At 40.7% G+C, this 23,581-nt stretch overlaps 1 protein-coding gene across 2 annotated transcripts in view; it reads left to right on the plus strand.

Annotated features, from left to right (window-relative positions):
- LOC103389428 (beta-1,3-galactosyltransferase 1-like) overlaps window positions 1-21,337 on the plus strand; it is a 74,173-nt gene extending 52,836 nt beyond the window's left edge. For both annotated transcript variants that reach the window (XM_008324827.3, XM_017039085.2), the window contains exon 3: window positions 16,434-21,337. In XM_008324827.3, coding sequence (XP_008323049.1) covers window positions 16,651-17,637 — 987 coding nt within the window. In that variant the 5' untranslated portion in view covers window positions 16,434-16,650 and the 3' untranslated portion in view covers window positions 17,638-21,337. The remainder of the gene's footprint in view (window positions 1-16,433) is intronic.
- The last annotated feature ends 2,244 nt before the right edge of the window (window positions 21,338-23,581 follow it).

Consider the following 23,581-nt stretch of genomic DNA (forward strand, 5'->3'; position numbering starts at 1 on the left):
AAGGTCTTTCTTCCCTGCTGCAAAAATAATTGCCCATTAGTGCAGTGGCAGTAAAGATCACAGTGAAGGCATTTCTTAGGTAAGCTGCTGTTGGTCTGCGCTGACTCCACCGTCTCCATGTTTGTGTGTGGCACTGAGGAGCAACACACAGTCATTACGACACAGCGGGTGACTGACTGACAGGCCATTAGCTTCTCCTGCAGTGGAGACTGTGGAAACTGAGCTTGTTACGGCATTTGGTTTCAGAGCCAGTACTGACTTCCCCTTGATCTAAATCATCAGCAAGCATCAGCAGAGGAAAAGATAAACTGAAGAAATGACAGATTAGCAAAAGAAAAAAATAAAATAAAAATTACACATTTGGAGTCGCAGCAGAGATCAAACAACCAGCAGTGAGTAATGACAGTGTACAACAGAGACTTGTTAGAAATGCCACAGCTGACGGGTTGATCTTGTTTCACCTTAAAGTTGGAGAAACAGACGAAGATGTGTATTTAAGTTTAAACAAGATGTTTTTGTTTTTTTGTTTATGTTAATTTAATGTCTATCATTTACAGCTAGGAGAAAACGGTGTGGACCCACGGTGGTATAGATATTAGCAATTGCCTCATGAAAGGTTGTCCTTTGTGAAGATCAAATAGAGAGATTTGCATTTGTTTATTTATGATTGACTTTAATCTCAGCTAGTCTTCAATCTGCTCAAGCCAGTGTGGTCTTGTCCTGGTCCTTGTTGGGGACACCGTTACATAGATCAGTGAAGTTACTTTTATAGAAATGCAGTCTTTAAAGTGTGTATTTTGAAATTTTTCAGACATTCTTCACAGAGAAAGCTGCAGTTAGGATCAGTGATCATAAAACTATAAATACAGTGGAACCTTGAGCATTATCTCAATACAGAAACATCGCGGGAGATGCGTATGGAAGTCCACGAACACGTAAAGTGAACGAGTGAGACGGCGTGGGCTGCTCAGAGTGCTGGCCACTTACCGTCAGCGTCTGTAAGCGCGCTCGTATCTCAAATCTTCACTCGTATAACAAAACCTTAGGTTCACCTGAGATGAAACAGATGCAAATAAAGAGAGCATTCATCATGAGACTACAGTGAGTTAAATGAAAGCTTAATCATCTTCAGCACTGACAGATGGCCATACACACTGTATGGATATGTACCACTGTACATGTGCAGCAGCTGTACAAGTGGGGAAACACGTGCAGTACGTAAATGTGACTGAGACTTATTAAAATGTCAAGTGTCTCCGAGGAGAAACAAAGCAGATGGTGTTTAATTTAAAGGTCCTGTGTGGAACATTAAGGAGGTTTTGTGGGCAGGAGTTAAATATACCAGCCGTCCGTGTGCTCAAATCAGTGGAAAGATCTTCTTAAAATGAAAACATTTGGGTTTTTATGGACCACAAATCACTCTGTCGTATGCCCTTATGGAGACAGCCATCTTTTTATGTTTTTAAAACAGATGTTGAATCGTGGGATCATTTGGTAAAAGTGTTTTAGGTAAAGAGAAAACTCATGATGTTGCATCAGACCTTCTGTTTATGGTTCTGGTTTGATGGTTTTCTTGGTTTTTCACCAAAGGATAAAATGACAGTTAGGGGAAATGGTTGTCGGTTGTAAACACATCCAACAGCTCTGACTGTTTGGCTCATAGGGTGTCAGCTGCATGGCCAAATGAAATCCACACTTCACCTATACCTGACTGGTCCAATCTGATTCATGGTTCTGACAGAACTCAAAGAGCATGCTAAGGAAAAAGGGCGTGGCCATCTGGTTACAAAAGTGATAGCATGGAGGTGGATTTGCAGGTTTAAAAGAAACTACCACAGTCAACTGATCATTATTGGCCAAATCCACCTGATGTCACTCATACTCTACCTCAGTACCAAGGACGGGTCACCTGGTACTGGCCGGTACCACGCACCAGTACCCACCACTTCAATAGATCTGAGAGTGGTCGGTACAGTAGCTAATAGCTCATTGTTTTATTCACACATGGACTTTTATATAGTTTATAAACCAGGATTAAGTTGAATATTCAGGGCTGTTTTCTAGAGGCATCAACCGTAGGTTTTCTGACATGTTTAGATGCAGACAGTTGGATTATAAAGACTATGGAGGAGAAGCTCTGGCTTTTCTATTGGTGTAGAAGAGAAAACCCAGGAGTTTTAATGTCAGGGTTGAGTGAAACAGTCATGCAGCCAGTTTAACATTTAGTCAAGGACTCACTGATCTACGACATTCAAATTGAAAAACAAAACAAATAAACAGATTCTGAAGGTGCAATGAAACAAAAAGGTGTCTAAGCTAAAAAACCAAAATCTATTTCCATGACTAAAACAGACTGAGTCAGGCTAATGCTTTATGTATATTAATGAATGAGTAACAATGTGACCAATCTGAATACACAGATGGAGGTTCTGACTGCCATGGAAATCAGTCAGTCTGTCAGGTTCACTGACTGTTATCACAGACACACGCCAGTGTAAAACAGACAAAACATTTTACTGAATGAGAGGTTATGTATTTAAGGTTAGGAGTAAAGGCAGTGGAGATCCAAGACGATTTATTTCAATATTTATTGATGGACACTTTGCTTTTTCTATATCCTCTTAATTAAAGGAACTCTGAATCTGCAAAAAATTGGTATTGGTGAGTCACATCGGAAATCTGAGTTGGCAGAAAAATAGTAATCAGGACATTTCTAATTTACAATGCAGTGATTCAGCATTTGCCAGAATAATTCTTTAGTCACTGGTTCTGATCCACAGCCTCGTTAAAGACGGTACAGATGTACAGTACAGATCAGGGTCATCTGCTGTTAAAGATCAGGAGCAACAGTTATACTGTACCCTCCCTTTTTAATCTTCTATTTCATTCAAAGCTTTACAATGAAGGTCACACTGTTCGAGATGTAGCTCTACACAAACAAGAAATTTAGGTCTGTTTAAAAAAAAAAAAAACAACAACGTCCTGCTGCCTGAACACAAAACATGCACACTGACTCATGTTGAGGTCAGGTTGACTCAGGCTACATTACTGTCCAGTGTAGCAGAGGCTTGACCTGTCACTGAGCAACAAGGTATGCTAGAGAAAGTCTACAGCCTACAGCTGGATCACATGGTAACTTTATGTTAGAAAGAGCTGTGAACCACATACTGACGAATGACCTTTACCCACCCGCAGAGATCACAGCGGCCACTTGTGTTACTCTGATGTGTGAATGGATGGTGTGATGACCTGGGGTCTGGCCTCCTGCAGCTGCCTGGGGTGTGTACGCAGGTAAAGCTGTTCTCCACAGACAGCAGGAGGGGGTTTGTTCAGAGGTCCAGCTGCTCAGCATGTCTCTGCTAAATCAACTCTTCCTCATGTCACAGACACTAAACAGCAAACAATATTTTTGTGTAGGGGAGAAAAACAAGTCTGAATCAGAGTTGGTTTGAATCCAGAGTCAGGGATAAACCCAGCGGGTCGTGTGTCTTCACCTCACTAACTTCATCTTTCTCTAATGTAACCCTAACATTCTCCATGTCCTCCTTCACTACATCCATCTCTCTGTCCTGGACTCCCACTGTTTCACTCCTGTCTCACAGCTTTGTCTTCAAATACTCGGTCCAATTTGTCCACAGTTCCTACTCAGCACATGTCAGAACCATATCAACGTTGTTCTTTTAACTTTACCCCCGACTGCTGGACCCTAGCAAAGGTTACCACCACTATTCTGTTCAAACACCAATCTGATTTGGTTTTCCTGTTTTCTTATTTCCTTTAAGAAAACAGAAAGAAGAAAAGTCCAGATGCTGCTTCTCAGTCGATAGAGCAGAGACTCTTAATCTCAGGGTCAAGGATTCGATCCCCACGTTGGGCGGTTTCCTTTCAGCAGTTTCCCCAGTGCGGGATCGATAAGTTGAATCTAATCCCTGCATTAGCTGTTGACTATGGTGACATTTGAAAAACGTATGAGTATCGTAGGGTAAACAGTTCTGAATTAGAGAGATGATGGTGATTCACTTAAAGTGCATGACACCAGGCTGTCATATATCCATCATTTGTAGATGATCAGTAAATTATGTTTCAGATCACTGTCACGTTTCCTGCTGTTAAAAAGTGTGAGGCTAATGAGCTCCATTAGATTTAGTAACAAATACAAAGTCAAGCTCCACAATAGGTTTGGAAACAGACCTGAAGCTGTCGCATCTAGGATTAAAAACATTGATGTGTGCTTGGGCAACACACCTGATGTGTTTTTAACATGCTGCAGTTCACATTTATTTCGCTCTCTCATAGCTCTCTGGCCACACATGCAGCCCACATAATCTGCAGGCCGATAATTTAAACTAAAAAACCAAACAACAATACTCCTTTTGTGTCACTTTCCTCCCAACATGCTACTCTGTCCAGTTTCTATGGAAACATAAAAATGAAATACACAATCTGACAGTGACTGGCTGCTGAGAGCTGTGATTTCTCCAAAACTGAGGCAACTGCCAGTCAAAATGTAAGTGGCACTTCAGCTAATGATAGAGAGGATATAAAAATGAGAGGCAGAGGTGACGATCCGTTCTGAACACTAGTGATGTGGTTTCACTGCTTAGAATGGCATTCGCTCGTCAGTGCTGCAGCTTCTCCACCACCGCAGGGGTGAATGATGGATAATGATGGTGGGATGGATTTTCCCAAAATAAAAAAAAGGAAATAGATGTGCATTTTAAATCGGTGAACTTTTTGAGGTACAGTTTGTAACCTCCAAATGAAAACCTCCTCAGAGTTTATTTTTGTCTAATGGTGGTAAAATAACAATAGTCCACCGACTGCAGCACAGACTACACTGTGGTCTGTGTTTTTTTTTTAAATCATATATTCTGTGTTCAGATGGGTTTGAGACACGTCTTTACAGTTGGATGATAAAGGTTGATATTTATTTAGTGGATGCAAAGTTCTTAGGCAGGGGAGCTGTTTCTGATCTGTTGTAGGGAGGGTAATGAGCCACCCTTTCAGTTCATGGATTCATTAGCCTCGTTTGTGAAGGTGAACCAACCATGGACCATGTCCAGGCTTGTCTCTGTTGAAGATTGACCTTTCTCTGGAGGGAACAGTGGAAAGAAGAAGAGTTACGTTGTTCTAGAGTGGAGTTGAGACTCTGACCAAAAATAGTCTAATGATCTTTGACCTGATTCATGTGTATATCATGGAGGAGGTGTGTGGTCCTGGTCAGGGCAGCCTCCTTTGAATACATTCCAATCACCTGCGGCAGTTGTATTATCGAGTGACCCGTTAGTGTCCAACTTGACCGATCCTGACACGAGCAGAGCTGCTGACGGTCCACACTTTCCTCCTGTGCTGTGTGAGCTGCAGCCACAATCAAGGTGTGAGGAGCTATCACCCAGCACCATCAGAGGTGCTGGCAGACAGGTACAGTCAGGAACAAGGTCAACACATCCCATAATAGACCGGCAAGGAGACAAGTTCACCTGTTCAGATAAGACACCAGACAGTGATGCTGCAGGGAGAAACCACACAGAGTGCAGACAGACTGGAGGTGTGTGTGTGTGTGTGTGTGTGTGTGAGAGAGAGAGAGAGACCTCTGAATGTGTCCTGTCAGGTATAAAAGCATGAAAAAGTCCAACTACCTCATGGCTCCAGGATCTGCTCTGGTTCTCTCCTGTGACTGAAACATTTCATCTGTAGAATTAAACTGACTTCTGCTGAGGGGGTTCTCGCCTTCTGTCCACATCAATTTTAAACTGCTTTTCCTTTTACCTCCTTCAGGAGCAGTTTTCCCATCATGGAGTGGTTTTTCTTCCGCAGCTAATGTTTAATTTGTCTTTCCTCTGTGGTGTGTCTGTAACTCCTTGAACCCTGACACAGCACTGAGCTTCAGCAACGTCAACATTACGACCCAGTTGGACCATAAAATGTTTACCTGCATCCATCAGGTGGCTCTGGTTCCAGTCAGTGGGCCAGTGGAACATTCAGATCACTGTTCAGCTGGGACTGTTTACACCTCACTGCTGCTGCTGCTGCTGAATAATAATAGCCATCAGTAACACATAATAGTTGTATGGATCTATGTCATCTAAAGGAGGACCAGATCACTGTGAAGACCAATAAACCCAGAAAATGCAGACAGAAGTTAAAAACCTTGTTGCTTTTCAGAGAAATACTCTCTGAGCTGTTTTCAAAATGGAGGACATCTATTGTCAGTGACTCTGTCTGGCATTTTTTGAAAGGAATAAAAACTGACCGTACAATACAGATGTCAGTTCATTTTGACTGATATTTTTCCCCACTTTATTTTTACCTCATGGAATTAAAAAAAGCATTTCCTGTGTCTAATATGTTTTAATAATTCCAACCAAGACGACAATGTGACACTCATCTTTAGAGAAGAGTCCACATTAATCTGGCTCACCTAATAAAATTAAATTAACTATTGTTCCAGTTCATGTTTAGAGCCTTTTTCACAAAACACATGTTTATCAGTTCAACACTGAATCAGATCTGAACTCTCATCAACTCTGACGTCCTGAGAATCTGCTGTGACCACAGAGCTCGGTTTGTTCACAGACTCATGTCCGTTAGCACAGTTTGGACGCCAGTCCGTAGTGCAGCACGGACAGACCAGGCTTCTGTTAAGCAGCCAGAATCTGTTGGCTGTTATCGCTGATTCCATTTCCTCTGTGGCTCCCGAGCTGCTTTTATATTCGCAGGCTCTCTGTTCCACAGGAGTCCAGCGTGTCATGTGCAAAACTGAACCTGAAACAACCGTCAGCGAGTCTTTCATTATGAGGAAAACAAAGGCAGAGCCGGAGCCGCAGCAGCTCTACAACACTGACATGTCAACGCTTTTTTATTGGCCAGGATCTGAACCAATTTGTCTGTTGGTGTTAAATTCCTCATTAATCCTCTTTCTGAGTGTGTGAAGGAGACATAATGGGTTTTAGAGTTGGCAGAAGAAAATGCAGAAAAGGAGGATCAAAGACTGAACAAAAGAGATTTGGCTGCAGCCAGAAACTGCTGTTGTGTTTATCAGACGTTCAGCAGCAGGAGCTGGAGATCAGGTGATGACTGCCGAGTTAGAGACGCTGTCACTGAGCCCAAATCATAATTGTTTGATTTTGAATGATCTCAGAACCTACGGCTTCCCAAGGTAAATGAGTGTAGACACTGACAAATGTATTAAATAGTAGAAATAACCTTTGTTTCCATATATATTTGATCAAATGACTTAAATCTAATAATGACTAAAAAGAAGCCGTTAATTCGTCCCACAGTGGGTGAAATTCACAAATGAATGAGTTTTAAGACACGGCATTTGGAGACAAGATATAATTTATCTTCATTGAATTCATTATTGTTTTTAAGTCTTTTATTAAGAGAACTTGACTCAATCGATGAATTTCCAAGTTCCTCTGGTAACAGCCAAAAAAGTCCTGTCTGTTTTTTACCAACTGATAAGAGTACAATATGTTCATTTGTGTAAACAACCACTGTGAGAAACAATACTTCCTCGGTTTGGGTTTTAATAAATATATAATGAAGTGTAAGGCAGTGTTGTGTGGGTAGAACAGCTCCGGGGGAGACTGAGTGACAAGCAGTGTGTTTGTGAGCTAAACCCAGACCACAGTGAGGACACCGAGCTGGAAAATGCTTACAGTCAGTTTTATTTATTTATTTTTGGCATTTGCAGAAGTGTTTACTACAAACAAAGCATCAAAAAAATACGGAGAAAATCAATACAAATAAATATTACAAAATACGATAAATGCAATTTAACATTCTGTGTAGCAAACGCAGCTAACTAAACAGAAAGTCAGCACAGCACGGACGCACTTCATTTAAATGAAGTGTCTCACACTGTTTCCATATTTCAGTGTATCAAATTAACAAACACAGCCTTGTCAAATAGGTCTGAACCAAACAGTGATTTGATGAGGTGTGAGCAGCTCATCCATTCACCCTGTCGTTAAACTCAGAAGAAATATTAGCACGTTCTGCGCCATGTAGCATCTCCAGGTGTTTAATCTTAAATGTGGACAATGACAACCTACTTAAATTAACAGCCCATGAGGGCGACGAGACACTGAACTACAGTAGGAAAACACACAACACTGGCTGACAGCGTTACAGAGTGGAGAGGCTCCTCGACCTCGGAGTTCAGTTCCTATGTTGTGACCTGTACATCAGTACCTACGTCAGTCACTCACGCTAACACAGCGGTGACATCATAATCTAGGAGATAAAAACTTCAGGAGAGTCTGACCTATGACGTGGAGCCATAATGAAGGGCAATAAGTTCCCAAAGAAACAACACAAATGATGTGTGGGCAAAGTGTTAGCTGTATGGAAATATTTCAGTCTCGCAAAGAAGTGTTCATACAACACAATGTAACAGTTGACTGTGGCAGAGAGTTTAGCCACCTCGGCCCTGTTAATTAAGGTGTTGTTTTGTTCATTCTCAGGTTCAGCTGTGGTTATTTTTATTTTTTAATTTATTTTTTTTTAGGTTGGTACTGGTACACACCCATCTTCTTTAATAATAAACTACAGTACACATTTGTGTATTTCTATCTTAATGTAAATTTGATATTTTTTGTCTACTAAGTTAGGAAGGTAATCTTTAGACCAGGGGTCACCGACCTTTCTGAAACTGAGAGCTACTTCAAGGACACTCAGTAATACAGAGAGCTACTTGTTTGATACAGACTTCCCCAACAATGTAATAATAATTAGTTCTGGGACATACAATAGTAGACACTCGATTTATTGGACCCATTTGAATATCACTGCAGGTGGAACTGATTCTAAAAGCACAGTAACAGTACAGTTTTGACCCTCTGGTTGACTAGGGTTATTTTAAGAACATACCCTGTGGGCACCTTCTGTAGTCCACAGGGGGTGCTACCAGGTGACCCCAGACCCCATGTTGGTGATATCTGGTTTAAGCCAAGCCTTCGGTCTCTGTCAGATGGTGAGTGTATTAATTCAGTAATGGTATCAGTTATTGGCAGATATCCAACACACCAGGCATCGGGGGTGAAAAAGTCAGAGAACCTTAAATATTTTCCTTTTTAATTGTGCGCAGTGGAACCAAAACCAGAGACCCAGCACCACCCTTAAGCCTTAAACCACAAACACGTAGAAGTCAATTCATTCTGTTAATCTGAACATAACTTCATATTAAGACATTTGAGGCAACACACACACACGCACACACACACCCAGCTCCAGGAGTTGACTTCATTTCCTTCCTCTCCGTTCACATCCTCTCTCCTCTGTTTACCACGTCAGTGTTATTTGCCGCCCTCATTGGCCTTGAGGTGTGTTTTTGTCTTTTGTTCAGTGCTGGACTGTTTTCCTCCATAGAAGCTGTTGTTTGTTGACTAATCATCGTACACACAGAGACCCTTTGAGATAATACCACAGAAAATCACAACACGGTCGATGTGTGTGCGTTGACTATAATAGTCTTCTGTTTTTTACCTTCACACATGGGAGATAATTATTGTTCTTGTTTCTTCCCATTAGCCACTTGATTCCTTTGGTTGTCGCTGCTGCACAGTGACTTTTACAGGTCATGTTTCTCTTTCGACTACGATGACTGCAAATTTTCTGACTGACAGCTTTGCTTAAATCAGCTGGCAAACACACTCGCAAAAAAACCAGGCAGCAGTTAATGAAGGCTGCCTGTTTATTTTCTCCTGTCAATCATTGAAGCAGTAAAACAGCAGAGTGAATGTAGGGTGTCAGCTCAGAATATGATTTATTTACCTTCAGAAAGGCCTGTCCCTCACTGAGAAGACGGCAGACATCAGAGTGAGTTCAACTGAAGGCAGTGCTGAAGCAGCTGCTGTCACCTCCTTCCTCTCCTTCCCCTCACATGCTATTTCTCTCCCACTCCTGCTCACTCACCGCATCTCCATCAATGGACAAGGTCACCCTGCATTGTTAAAGACCGTCATCAATCATGTGGTCTAACATTAACCAATACTAAAACTCTCACATCTGTGTCTCACTGAAGCCGATGATTTACACCTCAGTGTTTCTACATCCACAGGTGGAGACGATACTTCACCGTCACTGTCACCGTCACCTCTTCTAATTGGTGGTGAGGAATTCTTACTATTAAGGATGGCTATTTCCCGATGCCTAATATTGATACCTTCTTCTTTCCTCCGGCATGCCAAAGGCTGGCGTTGCTGTGGTGATAGTGTCCCTGTTTACCGCATGTCTGCAAAATTATGTCAAGCATTTGGGTTCACACGGGCTATAGTTGTTGTTTTTGATGTTAGATCTTGACATTTTGACCAATACTGGAATGATACCGATCCTGAGTGACGGATCGCCTCCTCTAAAGTTACGACCATTGTTGTCGAAACTGTTCATGTTTCAAACGGCATGTTGAGGCCTTAACTGCCTCAGTCTGAATCAGCTGGGTGGGGTTTGGAAACGTCGGTGCTTCAGATGAATGAAACAGCGCCATTGGATGAATCACTTCCTTAGAAAGTATTGAACTTAGGACTGAATTTGAAAAACGTGGCACACTGCGAATGTATTCAAGATGAATGAAACAGAGCTCTTCTCATCTCAGAACTGCTTACGGTCCTCTTCACCCCCCCCCCCCCCCCCCCCCCCCCCCCACTCACCCTCATTCCCCCATAAACTCAATGATTAGGGAAACACTGACACAGATGACAACAGTAAACACAGCGCCACCTGTCTGTCTACTTTTATACGTGTCCTCCTGTGCCTGGAGATGTACATCAGCACTGAATATTCTCAGGTCTTTTCTCAGTTTAACAGGACAGTGGAGAGATGAGGCTTTTACACCTCATCAAGTCACTTCTTGGTTCATTGGGTCTGTTTGGTTTGTTGAAACATGGAAAGTGTTCCCTGGTTAGAGCGATACTGTTAACTGAAAAACAAGCATTTCTAAATAAATGTTTGATTGGTGGAGAATCAGCTGGTTTCGTTAACTGTACAGGAAGGTTAAATGTATTCTTCCTTTTTAACATTTTTATTTATTATATGCTGATTTTTATTGATATTTTGTCTTATCAGCGTCAGTTTGGAGATTTATTTCTTTAATACAGAACGATTTGTTTCCTTCTAATTAAAAATGGCCGTCTGTGAATGAGAAGAAAATAAAACTGTCTCTTCAAGCATTTTCCTGTTCCTGTAGATTAGTAAAGCGGTCAGCCCTAATCTTCAAATTGAGCAGCATCTCTCAGATTCCCAGCTTGCAGTTGTCTGTCTTGGGACCCTGCACCACCCATGTTTTCTGCTGCATAATCTCTGGCATCTTCATTTTGTAGTTGATTTATTCCAGTTTAATGTATGACGGTAGTTGTGGTATTTATTGATTAAACTAATGGTTTCCTGTAATGACTTGCAGCCTGCAAAAAGTCATAAATCACCTGCATAAGGGCTAACGCTATGCTGTGAATAACGTATATCTTTGTCCCGTTACTATGACAACGGGCTGTATGAAGAGGATAAACATGAGAGGGTGGTTAACGTGTGTGGTCTGATATTAGTGATTAGTGATACCGTTTGTTGGTGAACTCTTTACTCTGTTCGCTGCTTGGAGGACCTATGGAGGAAGACCGTGGTTCCTGACTGCTGTACCTTCAAAATAAAAGCAGAAGCACCAGCTCTACTAAGAACAAGATTTTTGTTATATGATATGATACGGATTACTTTTTCGCCAAATTTTATCAATGCCAATATTGATACATATTGCATACATTTTTGGTTGATTGTTTTGGTTTTGGCCTGATATATAAGAAACGAATACAAATAATTTGGCCTGATATATAAGAAACGAATACTTCTTGTGTGTCTTATTTCAAATTTACAATCTCATGTGTTTATAATATTAAGCTCTCTTTGTTCTAGATTCAATGTATATGCAAAACATTTGTTTTCATATGAAAAAAATCAACATTACATATCTGGAGATAAGGAAAAACATGCACAAAAGCAGTCAATTTTTCATTATTTATTGAAAAATTGACTGCTAATTTTAATTTGAGTTTGACACCCCTGCTCTAAAAGATGTGGATGTAACACATTTTTTGAGACTAATCTATCGAACTAATCGAACTTAATATATGGATACAACAGAATCGATGCACCATCACTACTTAGCATTACCATTGATGCACGTTGTTTGTGACAAATGACTTTGGTGATCTTCCATGCGTCGATAGTATGTTCAACCGTCTTCCAGTCAATTTATCAATATTTGCTGCAGCACTAAACTGCATCAAAGTGGAGTGGGGAGTGTGTGATTAAAAAGCTTCTGCCTCCTCTCTAAAGTTACCACTTATGCCCCTGCGTGAAGTTTTGATTGTTGAACTGGTCTATTTTGAGAGCCTCTTCACAGAGACGACCACCATGTGGTGCCTCTGCCACCATGTAGGACGTAATGAAGCAGCAGTTAGTCCTGTGGAGCTCAGCGTGAGGTCAGTAAATCCACTTCCTGGAGGAGATACATTAGAAACTCTTAAAGCTGCCTCAAAGATGACACTTTCTCCCCCACTGCTTTTTACCACTTTCCACTGTCTTACTGTCTGTCTCTGGTCTGTTACTGTGCTGCTGACAACCAGCTCTGTGCCACAGAATGAGCCCGAGTGAAAAGGTGATAATATCCATCATTATAACACTTTCATGGACTTCCCTCCCTTTTTAATACCTGTTGTGACTTACAGTCACTGACTTTCAATCCACACCTTGATTTTTATTAGCGAGGACGTCAGCCCTCAGTACCTGGATAACGGTTCACATGAATCGCGATAGATGCAAATTGAGTACATACACAATAAGGTTTAAATAGTACACTGATGCAATACTACAGTGTAACCAGCCACTGTAGTACACATCTTTTTTTCATTCCCTAATTAACCATTTAAACCATTTATTATTATTATTATTGTTGTTGTTGTTGTTGTTGTTGTTGTTATTATTATTGTTGTTGTTGTTGTTATTGACATTTAGTTGTAGGCACCATGTTGGGGATTCGTGGGCCAGAAGTGGCACCTGGCCAGTATTTAGGCACCCCCTGACTTTCATTCATCATTCATTTATCATAACATTCTTATTTTTCAATAACCATTCAGTTACAGAACTGAAAAGAACAAGAAATCATCCGTGGGAGTCTGAGCCAAATGAAAATGCTTCATTCAAATCAATACCCAACCTATTATATATATATTATATATGTTATACATGTGCGGCGCACATCATAACAACATCATAACAACCCAGTTTAACATGAAGTTATGAATACATATCTAAAGGTTGAATAAATGGTAGTGTCCTCAAACTTCTCATTCAGACACAACCATTAGCTTTGATATCAGATAGTGCTATTGCTAATATACAGTGATTGAATGAAAGGCAGAATTGGCCCTGGGAGAAGTTAGAGCTGAAAAAAAAAGAGGAGATCATAAGAAATATTCAGATTTCTTTTTTTTTCACCCTTGTGGTGTATAATGAAGTCATAGTTTGGGTTTTGATGTGGAAGTAGGGAAGGAGAAGATGTCAAGGACAGAGGAATGGATGTAGTGATGGAGTGATTTTGTGAGAGAAAAGGAATGGCGAGGAGAAGACAGTGGAGATTAAGGGCTCAAGGAAGAGTGATTGTAGTTGAAGCTTTCAGTCAGTTAGAGGCGTGATCCGCAGAGAGGAAGTTGACAACCCCATCAGGAAGAAAATGAAAGAAAGGGGGACAAGGTTTTTCAGAGCAATGTGATGAAAACCTTGGGATAAGACAAAAAAAAACAACAATGAGGAGGAGGTGAGACGTATAAAGATGGATCAAACAGTCACTGAAGTGGTGAAGCTTGATGGGAATGGAGAGTTAGGAGAAGCAGGAGGTGTAAAAGAGTGGTTGGATTTTATTGGAGCATTAGATTGATGACTCTGCTTTACAGAGAGTCAACATGATAAAAAGGCTGAGTAGTAGAAACCTGAGGAAATTCCTGAAAAAAAAGAAACAGTCTTTGAAGAAAACTGAAGTCTGATTGGAGGGTAAGACATTTTATCTGAACATCTTTTCATGTTTTTATCTCTAACAGGATCTAAACCACATTTATTGTTTCATGGTGTCTTGGTCAAACTATTTGGCTTGGGGGGGACAACAGACTAGATCAGGGAATCCCAATCTTTTCAATGCCAAACAGCATATGAAAAGAAACATCAACTTTTTAAAATGTTTATTTTTCTTTGTTTTGAAAGTGAATTATTTGAGCTTGGAGCTTGGAGTTAATGAAATAACAAAGAATGCCAGTAGCCTGAAGAGAGACATTATGTGTAGAACTAATGAATACATGGGGAAAACAGGCAAAGAAAGAAGATATTATTTAAAGGTTGGTATGAACTAGATTTTAAGTAGCTCTAATTAAACTTTCTTAAAGTGAACCAAAACAAAAGCAAACATTGGATGAACAGTTAGCTAAAACATAGCAAAAACGGTACAGAACTGGTCAAAGGAAAAATCTAAAATTAAGCTCACACTTGGCTCGAAGTGAAAATAGGATAATTTAGTCTTGTCAGTCCCTGAAAACAATGTGTCTTAAAAATGTGTCAAACGTTTGAAAAAAAAAAGAGATTTTTTTTACTGTTTTATTGTCTTTGAACCTGTTGTTTCCTTGATCCAAAAAGAAATCTCTGCTTTGTTTTCACTGATGTGTGTTTAACAGAACCTCATATTCAGTGGGATAGAAGAATACATGCGGAGCTGCTGCATAACAAAGGGATGACGTGTGTAACAAAGAGAGGTCTGTTTGAAGTGACGGATTAGATGTAGTTTGGTGAATTAATCTTGCATCAGTGTCTCCCAATGACTTTAAACTCAGACACATTTGCACTTTGCAGGTAATTAAGGCACACGTTTTTATCATATGCTGCAAATTCAAAGCCCTCATGGTCTGTCAGTTTCACCAATTAGAGCAGTGATCTTAAAAGCTGCTGGAGCTCATCGACAGTCAGAGTCCAACTAACGAAGAAGCAGCTCATTACCGAAGGAAAGATGTAATATCCACGCGTTTGCTCCCTGCTAACTTTAGCTGTGAACTATTGAAAGAGAACTGGAGAGAGTGGGCGTGTGAGGGGGAGTCTGGGTCAGTTTAGCTAATACATAGCATATGGAATTGTTACAGTTTATCTACAACATGAAGATAATCATAACAATTAAAAAAAATCCTTTTCAGTATTGCTAAGTTTGATTTTAAAAATGTTCTATAGTGAAATATAGACATCCTTAAACCTGAATGTAAAATCCATAGGTTAGCACGTTAGCACAAAAAGGTAAGTCTAAAGATAACACAGGGTAAACATGTAGGAAAATAAGTATGATGTAAACCAAAAATAACATTAGCCAAATAATACAGAGCAGCTACAGCGATAAACAGATCATTAACACATGGCAAAGAAAAACAAATAAAGGATGATAACAATATTCAAAATTAGCTCTAGATTAGCTGCTCATCAGATACACACACAATTGTTATTCCTTAATCTAAAAAAAAGTTCTAAGCCCAAACAAAAACAAACAAAAAAAAAAGCCCAAATTTAAATTTTCATAAAGACACCTGGCAGGTACGGTATGTAACAATAGCTTACCAACTAAAAAGAATCAAAACATGACATTTAACATCTATAAAGATTATATATAAAACATAATGTTGAGCCCAGGAAGAATCTAACAAACACTGACATTTTAAAACTTCCCCTGAAACTTACAGTTAATAATATAGGATACATGACCGAATCAATTAGCCAAAGTAAGGTCAGAGACCATCAAGAAAATTTGACAGAAATATTTGACAGCAGTTCAACATGAGTTAAAGGATGACATCTTATCTGAGAAATGTCTAAAACAAACACAAATCTGCGTTGAAATGAGTTGAAACTATCTAACGATTAGCCTTTAAAATGTTAACTTTAAAACAGTAACCATCTTTTTCCTGCTTCAACTCCTTATCGGTAACACGTGGGTCGACAGACTCTACAGTGTTTACAGCACAACCACCAAGTCTCACACGTGTGCAGAGAACAGTGAGAGTGCTCTCTACTGTTTGGTTGAGGGTGATATCAAGACTTTCAAACAGAAAGTGTCAGATGGGAGTCAGAGAAGGGTCTCATCAGTGGAAAGCTTTCCTCAGACAGAGAGCGGTGATGGAGTGATTGAATAACCGATGGTGGCGCTGTGCCATCTGTCTACTCCGTGGACTGATGTTAGGGTCTCTAATGAACTCTCTCTAATGAGGATAAGACAACAAGTGATATAAATATCTCACAAACTGCAGCTTTGATGTGATATTTTAGAAAGGTGATAAGACCTCCCATTAATCTTCATCATTTGTCTATGTGCAGTAAGGATTAATGTTGTTTTTCTTTTTTTTTCATGTTATTGTCAGATGCTGTCCAGCTACCATGGAACACGGTGAAGACGAGCGACTGATACTAGATCCTTTTTAATCGCAGCACCAGTGACGACCCTCATGTGAAATTAATGTCAGCTGTGTTGCAGCAGCAGCTTCCAGCTGCTCCTCCTGATCTGAGACCACCCACGGAGACATGGCTCCAACAGCCCCGACACTGCTGTCTCTGCTAACACCAGCTGAATGAACAGAGATGCCGTCTAAAGTCTCCTGCTTGTACCTGCTGACGGTGGTATGTTGGGCCAGCGCCCTGTGGTACCTGAGTGTGTCCCGACCATCTACGTCCTATGTGGGACAGTTGAACTTCCCCATACGCAGGACACCCAGGGTAAACAAAAATGCCACCTTAAACAATATCCGCACCCGGCCCCTCAACCCACACGATTTTGACTTCCTCATCAATGAGGACAAAAAGTGCGAGGTGGAGCCCCCCTTTCTTGTCATCCTCATCAGCACCACCCATAAAGAGTTCGATGCCCGGCAAGCTATCAGAGAGACTTGGGGGGACGAGAGCACGTTCTCAGATGTGCGTGTTGTCACTCTGTTTTTGTTGGGCCGCAGCACTGACGCTGTTCTCAATGAGATGGTGGAGCAGGAGAGTCAGATCTTTCACGACATCGTGGTGGAGGATTTCATCGACTCTTACCACAATCTCACTCTGAAGACAATGATGGGCATGCGCTGGGTGGCCACATTTTGCGCTAAAGCTCAATATGTCCTCAAAACGGACAGCGATATATTTGTCAATATGGAAAACCTGATCTACAACCTCCTGAAGCCCACGACTAAACCCAGGAGGAGATACTTCACTGGCTATGTCATCAACGGTGGGCCAATCAGAGACATGCGCAGCAAGTGGTATATGCCAAGAGACCTGTACCCCGAGAGCAAATACCCTCCCTTCTGCTCGGGCACAGGTTACATCTTCTCAGCAGATGTAGCCGAACTCATATACAAGATATCGCTGCACACGAGGTTGCTGCACCTGGAGGACGTGTACGTTGGTGTTTGTCTGCGAAAGCTTGGCATACACCCCTTTCAGAACAGTGGCTTCAACCACTGGAAGATGGCGTACAGTCTCTGTCGCTACCGGCGGGTGGTCACTGTTCACCAGATTTCTCCAGAGGAGATGCACCGCATTTGGAATGACATGACCAGCAAGAAAAACCTTAACTGTTAGCAGTGACTTCACACACGAGCACCAGCAGAAGATTCAGGGAAGAGCTGTAACACCCGGAGAAAACCAAACAGCAAGAAATCAGTGAATGCTTAGTCAGGAGACTGCGGAGACATCAGGGTGTTCATCAGTGCTACTTATAGACCCTACTAAAGGAATGGACCTAGCCATACAGTTCCAATGGAAATGTAATCTTTTGATTTAAATATATGTATTCTGAAACTGTGATACGATTCTCACCCGTATATGTTCAAATAAACCAAGTCCTCTAACTAGGTACACTCTAATGAGAGGGTGAGGATATCATATGCAGATGGAGCAAACAGTAAAGCCTACTGAGAGCACACTGGTCACATTTGTTAAATTTGCCAAATTCTTCTACAAACCATCAAAACTCTTCACCTACTTCTGAGGATTTAACTTTTGCTATCAGATGGCTTGGCCAAACAAAATGTTGTTTGGTTTATGATGTAACTCAGCTTAGACTCTTACGGTATGGTCTGTTACAACATGTTTCCACACATAACTATGGGTGGTTCCAGTCAATGCATCACATATGGATTGAAAGAGTGAGGAATCAAAACCCACAGGAAAGTTGTCGGTTTGATTCCCAAACACAATGGGGGTCCTACTCTTTAGCTCACCATGCTCTCACTGTACCAGCGTTGCCACTGAAACTCATTTATTCACAACCACTGGAATCAGCTGTGAGACTAAACATTGAACTCATGGACTGTATATAAAACTAGACCAAGCCATGCCCCTGCAGAGCTAGCCTGTGTATATGACAACTAATTCTCTCTCCATTTCTAACGTCACTAATTGTTTTCCTGACAATCTTGTGATCTACCCACCAGTTCGAGATCGTCTCTATGTTAAATGAGATCTGTTTGTAATTATCAGTTGCATGTGGACAGAAAAAGAGTTATAAAAAAGAATATACAGTATATGAAGGAAATAGTGATAGTGAGTGTAGCGGTTAGCACGCCTTGCCTCGGAAGAGAGTCTGGGTTTGATTACCAGAGGAACCACATGCTTGGCGCTTGCTAGGGGCAGCCTGTTAGCAGCATATCTGCTGCTAACACAACAATTTCCCAAATACGGGATCAATATAGTACACATTTATTTTTATTTTTAGTGTGAAAGAATGTGAAAGTATATGATGAGTAACTGACAGCTCGATCATCCATTAGAGCACTGATTCTTAACCATAGGGTCGTGGCCCAAACTTGGGCCGCCAGCGCCAACTGGAGAACCACGAAAAACTTTGAGTTTTGCACCTGTGGGTAAGGACAAACGGCACAAAAAGTACACACCAGAGATACTGATAATGTTATCCATGAAGAGCTCAGTCGCAATGCAACTTTCGACCTTGTGGTGGCGGTAAAGCATTAGTTTGTTAACAGACTTCTTCTTTACGCTAGGTGTAGCAAAAGGTATGGAGGTTTTTTTAAACGAAAGGTTGAACGTCATGCCCCCCCCACAAAAGACAAAATTTCCGGGCATAATCCTGACTTCATCAAATATGAAGCTTTTTGCTAAGTGAATTATTGAATCCAAATCAAACTATGAGTGAGGGCAGTTAAACCTTTACAGTGTTAATAGTTAATGGGCCGCGGGACACGTCGTACTATAAAAAGTGGGCCTCAAGGTCAAAAAGGTTAAGAACCCCTGCATTAAAGGGTGTTCACTGTAACTGAAATAGTTCTTCTATAAAGACAGCCCTGCTGTCAGTCACATGCAGTGATTCATTTTATTAACCCTAATTATTAAAGTATCGCTCCAGAATCTATATTTTTGTGTATGATGCATGTGTGTTCAAGGTGGGTAAATAGTTGGACCTACATGGATTTTGATCTTATCTCAACGAGAATTTCACATTTAGATTCTTAACCATCCTTTTAAAGCAGCTACAGAGCAACAACCATTGTGTTTTTGCACAGGTACAGTCGTCATATCCTGAGTGGTTTGAAATATAATCATCTGGCCCAATTATCCCCTCCTAAAAGAAGCCTAGGTCTAATCTGTTTCAGTAAACTCCAGGATCTTGGCGTCAACAATAATAACCGTGTTTACAACTAGATTTTTGTTTTTGTTTTTCCACTGTCGTCACAGCATGTAGGCTTTGTTTTCCTTCGACCACTGAGTGACTCTGGGTTCCGGGCTTTATCTCACCCTGTATCAAACAGCTGGAGTTGGCTGCCGACTTACTGGTTGGTAATGTAATTGGTTGCTGTTGTGATTAATTTTAAATTTCACACATGACAACATGGGTTTAAAACCTACATTGTAACGTCTCATGCCGATTACAATCTTTATTTCCAAATGTTCCTGATGGATTTTCACTCCATGTTCTTTTGGAAGGAGGTCGTCACGTTCTTTCTGGTTTCGCAGCACACGGACGCCACTGCTGATCTGAGATTCAGAGACTCGTTTGAATATTTTAAAAACATCACTTGTATGGTTTCTCGGAGGAACACGGATATTTCTGGATGCTTCTCACAACACCCAGTGGATCTTGATCTTGTGAACCTTCACACGACAAGGATTCAGAGGGAGCAGCAATAACTGCAACCGAATGTTCCCTTTGTTCAATTGTACATTTGTGATTATTGTCTCAGGCACTGACCTGTGCTTTATTTTATATTAATTGAACATAAAGAAGAGGTGATTAACTGCTCCAAGTGTGCTGACGACAGATGCCACACAGTTGAGATCTTCTTTTCAGTCACTTGAGAATAAATAAACCACTTTTATAAAATCTTGACTTTTATTTATTACAAAAAAGTCAATTTTTTCTCTATCTCTAATTCTAGTTTTTGTTAAGTTCATAATTATCAACCTTGTTTTTTGTTGTTGATTTTACCTTAAGTCCAGACCAACTTTTTGGTGTCTTAGCAATTTTTCCAATATTTTTCTAACTGCTTCACCCGCATTACGACTCTTTTGATATTTTTTTATTTTATTAATTTTATTTTAGCTAAATGTAAGACATCTCACAAATATCCCCCTTCATGAAATAACTTTATTCTAGGGCACTGATAGAAAAAAAATATTTGTCGACACGTCACAGAAAATGTCATCGTCCCCTTGGAGGAGTCCAATGGTCTAAAGGTTTTTTTTTTTACACGTGTGCCAACACATTCTTCACCTCTGATTGGCTTATGATGATATTTGATCATTGACTAAACCAGGAGATATAATCATTTCATTAAACGGGCGGTTACGTTGCACAAGAACACAAAAAGTCACCCATCACTGGTAACAGACACTTTTGCTAATTTTGTCTTAGACAGATGTCTTTTTGATTTGATTTGATTTGATATTTGGTCTCATTCATTCATTATCTACCATCAGTTCCTCGTCAGTATTGTGGTGAGTAGAAGGAAAAACTACATGACCAGAGGGTCTCCGTCCAGTCTGTCCTGGAGGATGAAACTGTCACAAAGCCAAGAGTCAAACAGTGACCTGAGATACGATCATGTGACTGGGAGCTGATAGGACAACTGACTGCTGTGTTCTCTCCAATAGCAAAAACTACTACAGTAACGTATGGAGCGTTAGATGGTCACTGTTGGACCTGTGTTTCGGTGTAGACACTGTCAGTGTGATGACATCATAAATTAGTCGTCACCTCAACTTTGTACACATACATGTGTACGTGCAGCACTGGCAGTTCACCCTGAAGTACTTTTACAGTAATAAATCCTCCTCCACCACAGCAGTTTGGATCCCTTTGGTTCAAACACTGAAGGTAAAACATGACTTTACTCTGCGGCTGCGGGTGTAGTGTGGTGGAGTCTCATAAACACTGTTGTTACCTGCAGCAGCTGAGCTCAGTTTGAAACCAGCCTCATCTTTCAACCTGCAGAATCCCACAGTTTGAATGTGGAAAAGAAACACACAGTCGCTGCGTCTGCTGATCTATTTTTCTCCTGCAGGTGTTGATGTGTGTGCAGCAGTGAACAGACCACCTGCAGCATGTAATTACATCTAACATAAAACCTGGGTAATTAGCAGTCAATAGACGTTTAGACCATAGCCGTTCTAAGAGGAATTACGGTAAATAATAAGTGAGCGATGAGTAGAAATGGAAGTATTCTTAAAAATGTATTCATTTTTAAAGGCCTGTCTGTTGTTTAAACATCAGTACCTGTGTCACTCACCTACGCTAACACAGTGATGACATCATAATCTAGGGCATAAAAACACCAGGACAGTCTGATTTACACTTGGGAGCCATAATGAAGGTCAAAAAAACAACACAAAGAAAAAAAAGTTAACGTATCACAATCCAATGTATGGAGTACAACCAGCCAATGTAAACAAAGAGGTAGGTGACAAGTCATTCATCCACTGAACTACTTCCTGTGTGAAATTTGTTTTAAATGCCGTGCCTCGGAAAGATTGAACAAGACTTTTGTAATACATTTATGGGAGATGACGACTGTTGTAAGTCATGCATAAAGGCTACAATGCTAAAATGCTTGTAATATTTTCTATGCCATCTATTGGGAAAACATGGGTATTGCAGGGAAAAGGCAGAAGTATAATGATAATATTAATAAATTATATAATTTGGAAAAGTTTGGTGGGCCGGATTAAAAAGCTGAACGGGCCACATCCGGCCCCCAGGCCTTAGTTTGCCTATGCCTGTGCTACACGTTTGACACACATATGGGTAAGGCTCTGTGATTTTCTCTCATCTCCCCCAAAACACATTATACACAGATATACTTTGTTTTTTAGATGCATTGATATATATATATATATATATATATAAACTCCTAACTTTAAGCTTTAACCTACGACTTTGTTCTTGTCATCCTGCCTTTTCTCCTACAGTGGTCTTGATATTCCATGGCCCTTCTTTTTCACAGACTAAGGACTTTATGCTCGGAATGTTACATTGTTATTTTTTTTATCTCCAATATGACACTTTATCCAGTTATTGGAAAGACAGCCTGATTCCTTTAGCCTGTGGGGCGGCGGTCTTATCAGCACGTACACTTCAGTGTCTGCATGTTAAACAGTCTCGTCCTTGAAGTTGAATGAACACCTGCAGATTTCAGCTGATGTGACTCAGTCAAAGGTGAGTGAATCAGTCCGTTTTCATTAACTCAGGAAATTACAAGCTGGGAAACACGATCCTATTTTTATCGTAAATGAGGAAACAATTTCCTCAAGGTGAAAACAACGACACACTGATGAGTTGATGGAGGTGTGATGCGATGCGGGGACTTTGTGCTGGTGTAAAGACTCCATGTCCACCCCACAGGACAGCCGTCCTAACCCTCTAAGGCTCCATGATATTTCATTTCACTCTGAGCCGTTATTACAGATGAGGGTTTGATTTGAAGGCCTGTCAAGGCTCCAATAAACAGGCCTATAAAACATGTCACCGGTGGGGTTTCTATCTCAGGGATGACTCATGGAGCGGTTATATTTGAAGCCACTCTTGTCTCGTATAGTTACAGGCTCAGCAGCTTTCAGCATCTTAGAGTCAACCATATCTGTCTGAAAGACCCATTCTCCCAAACACAATTATATAAGGACAATTATTGGGGGTTTTTTGGGGGGGGGGGGTTACAACCAGACACAGGAGTTGTCGATGAACTGCTGACTTCACTAATTAATTACAAGTATTTTGTCTTTAAGAATTCCCTCCCTTCCTTCACTTAATGATACAGAAGAAGACCAGCAGCTCCCGTGACTACTTAACCCATATCACCCTAATTTTCTCTATGGGCTTCAGTAGAGGAAGGTTAAAATGATTGCAGTGAAAATGTCAATTAGCAAAGGCAAAATCACTTTGAATAATTTATGTGTTTGTATTTCCTTCCTAGCGTCATTGCCCTCTTTTGATGGTGCCTCCTCTTTCCTGTACATGACTGCGTGCCAAGGCCATGTTAAAAATTTTAAAAATAAAAATGACCCGAATGATGTA

Source organism: Cynoglossus semilaevis, chromosome 14, assembly GCF_000523025.1.
Source record: "Cynoglossus semilaevis isolate Cse_v1.0 chromosome 14, Cse_v1.0, whole genome shotgun sequence".
Classification (NCBI taxonomy): domain Eukaryota; kingdom Metazoa; phylum Chordata; class Actinopteri; order Pleuronectiformes; family Cynoglossidae; genus Cynoglossus; species Cynoglossus semilaevis.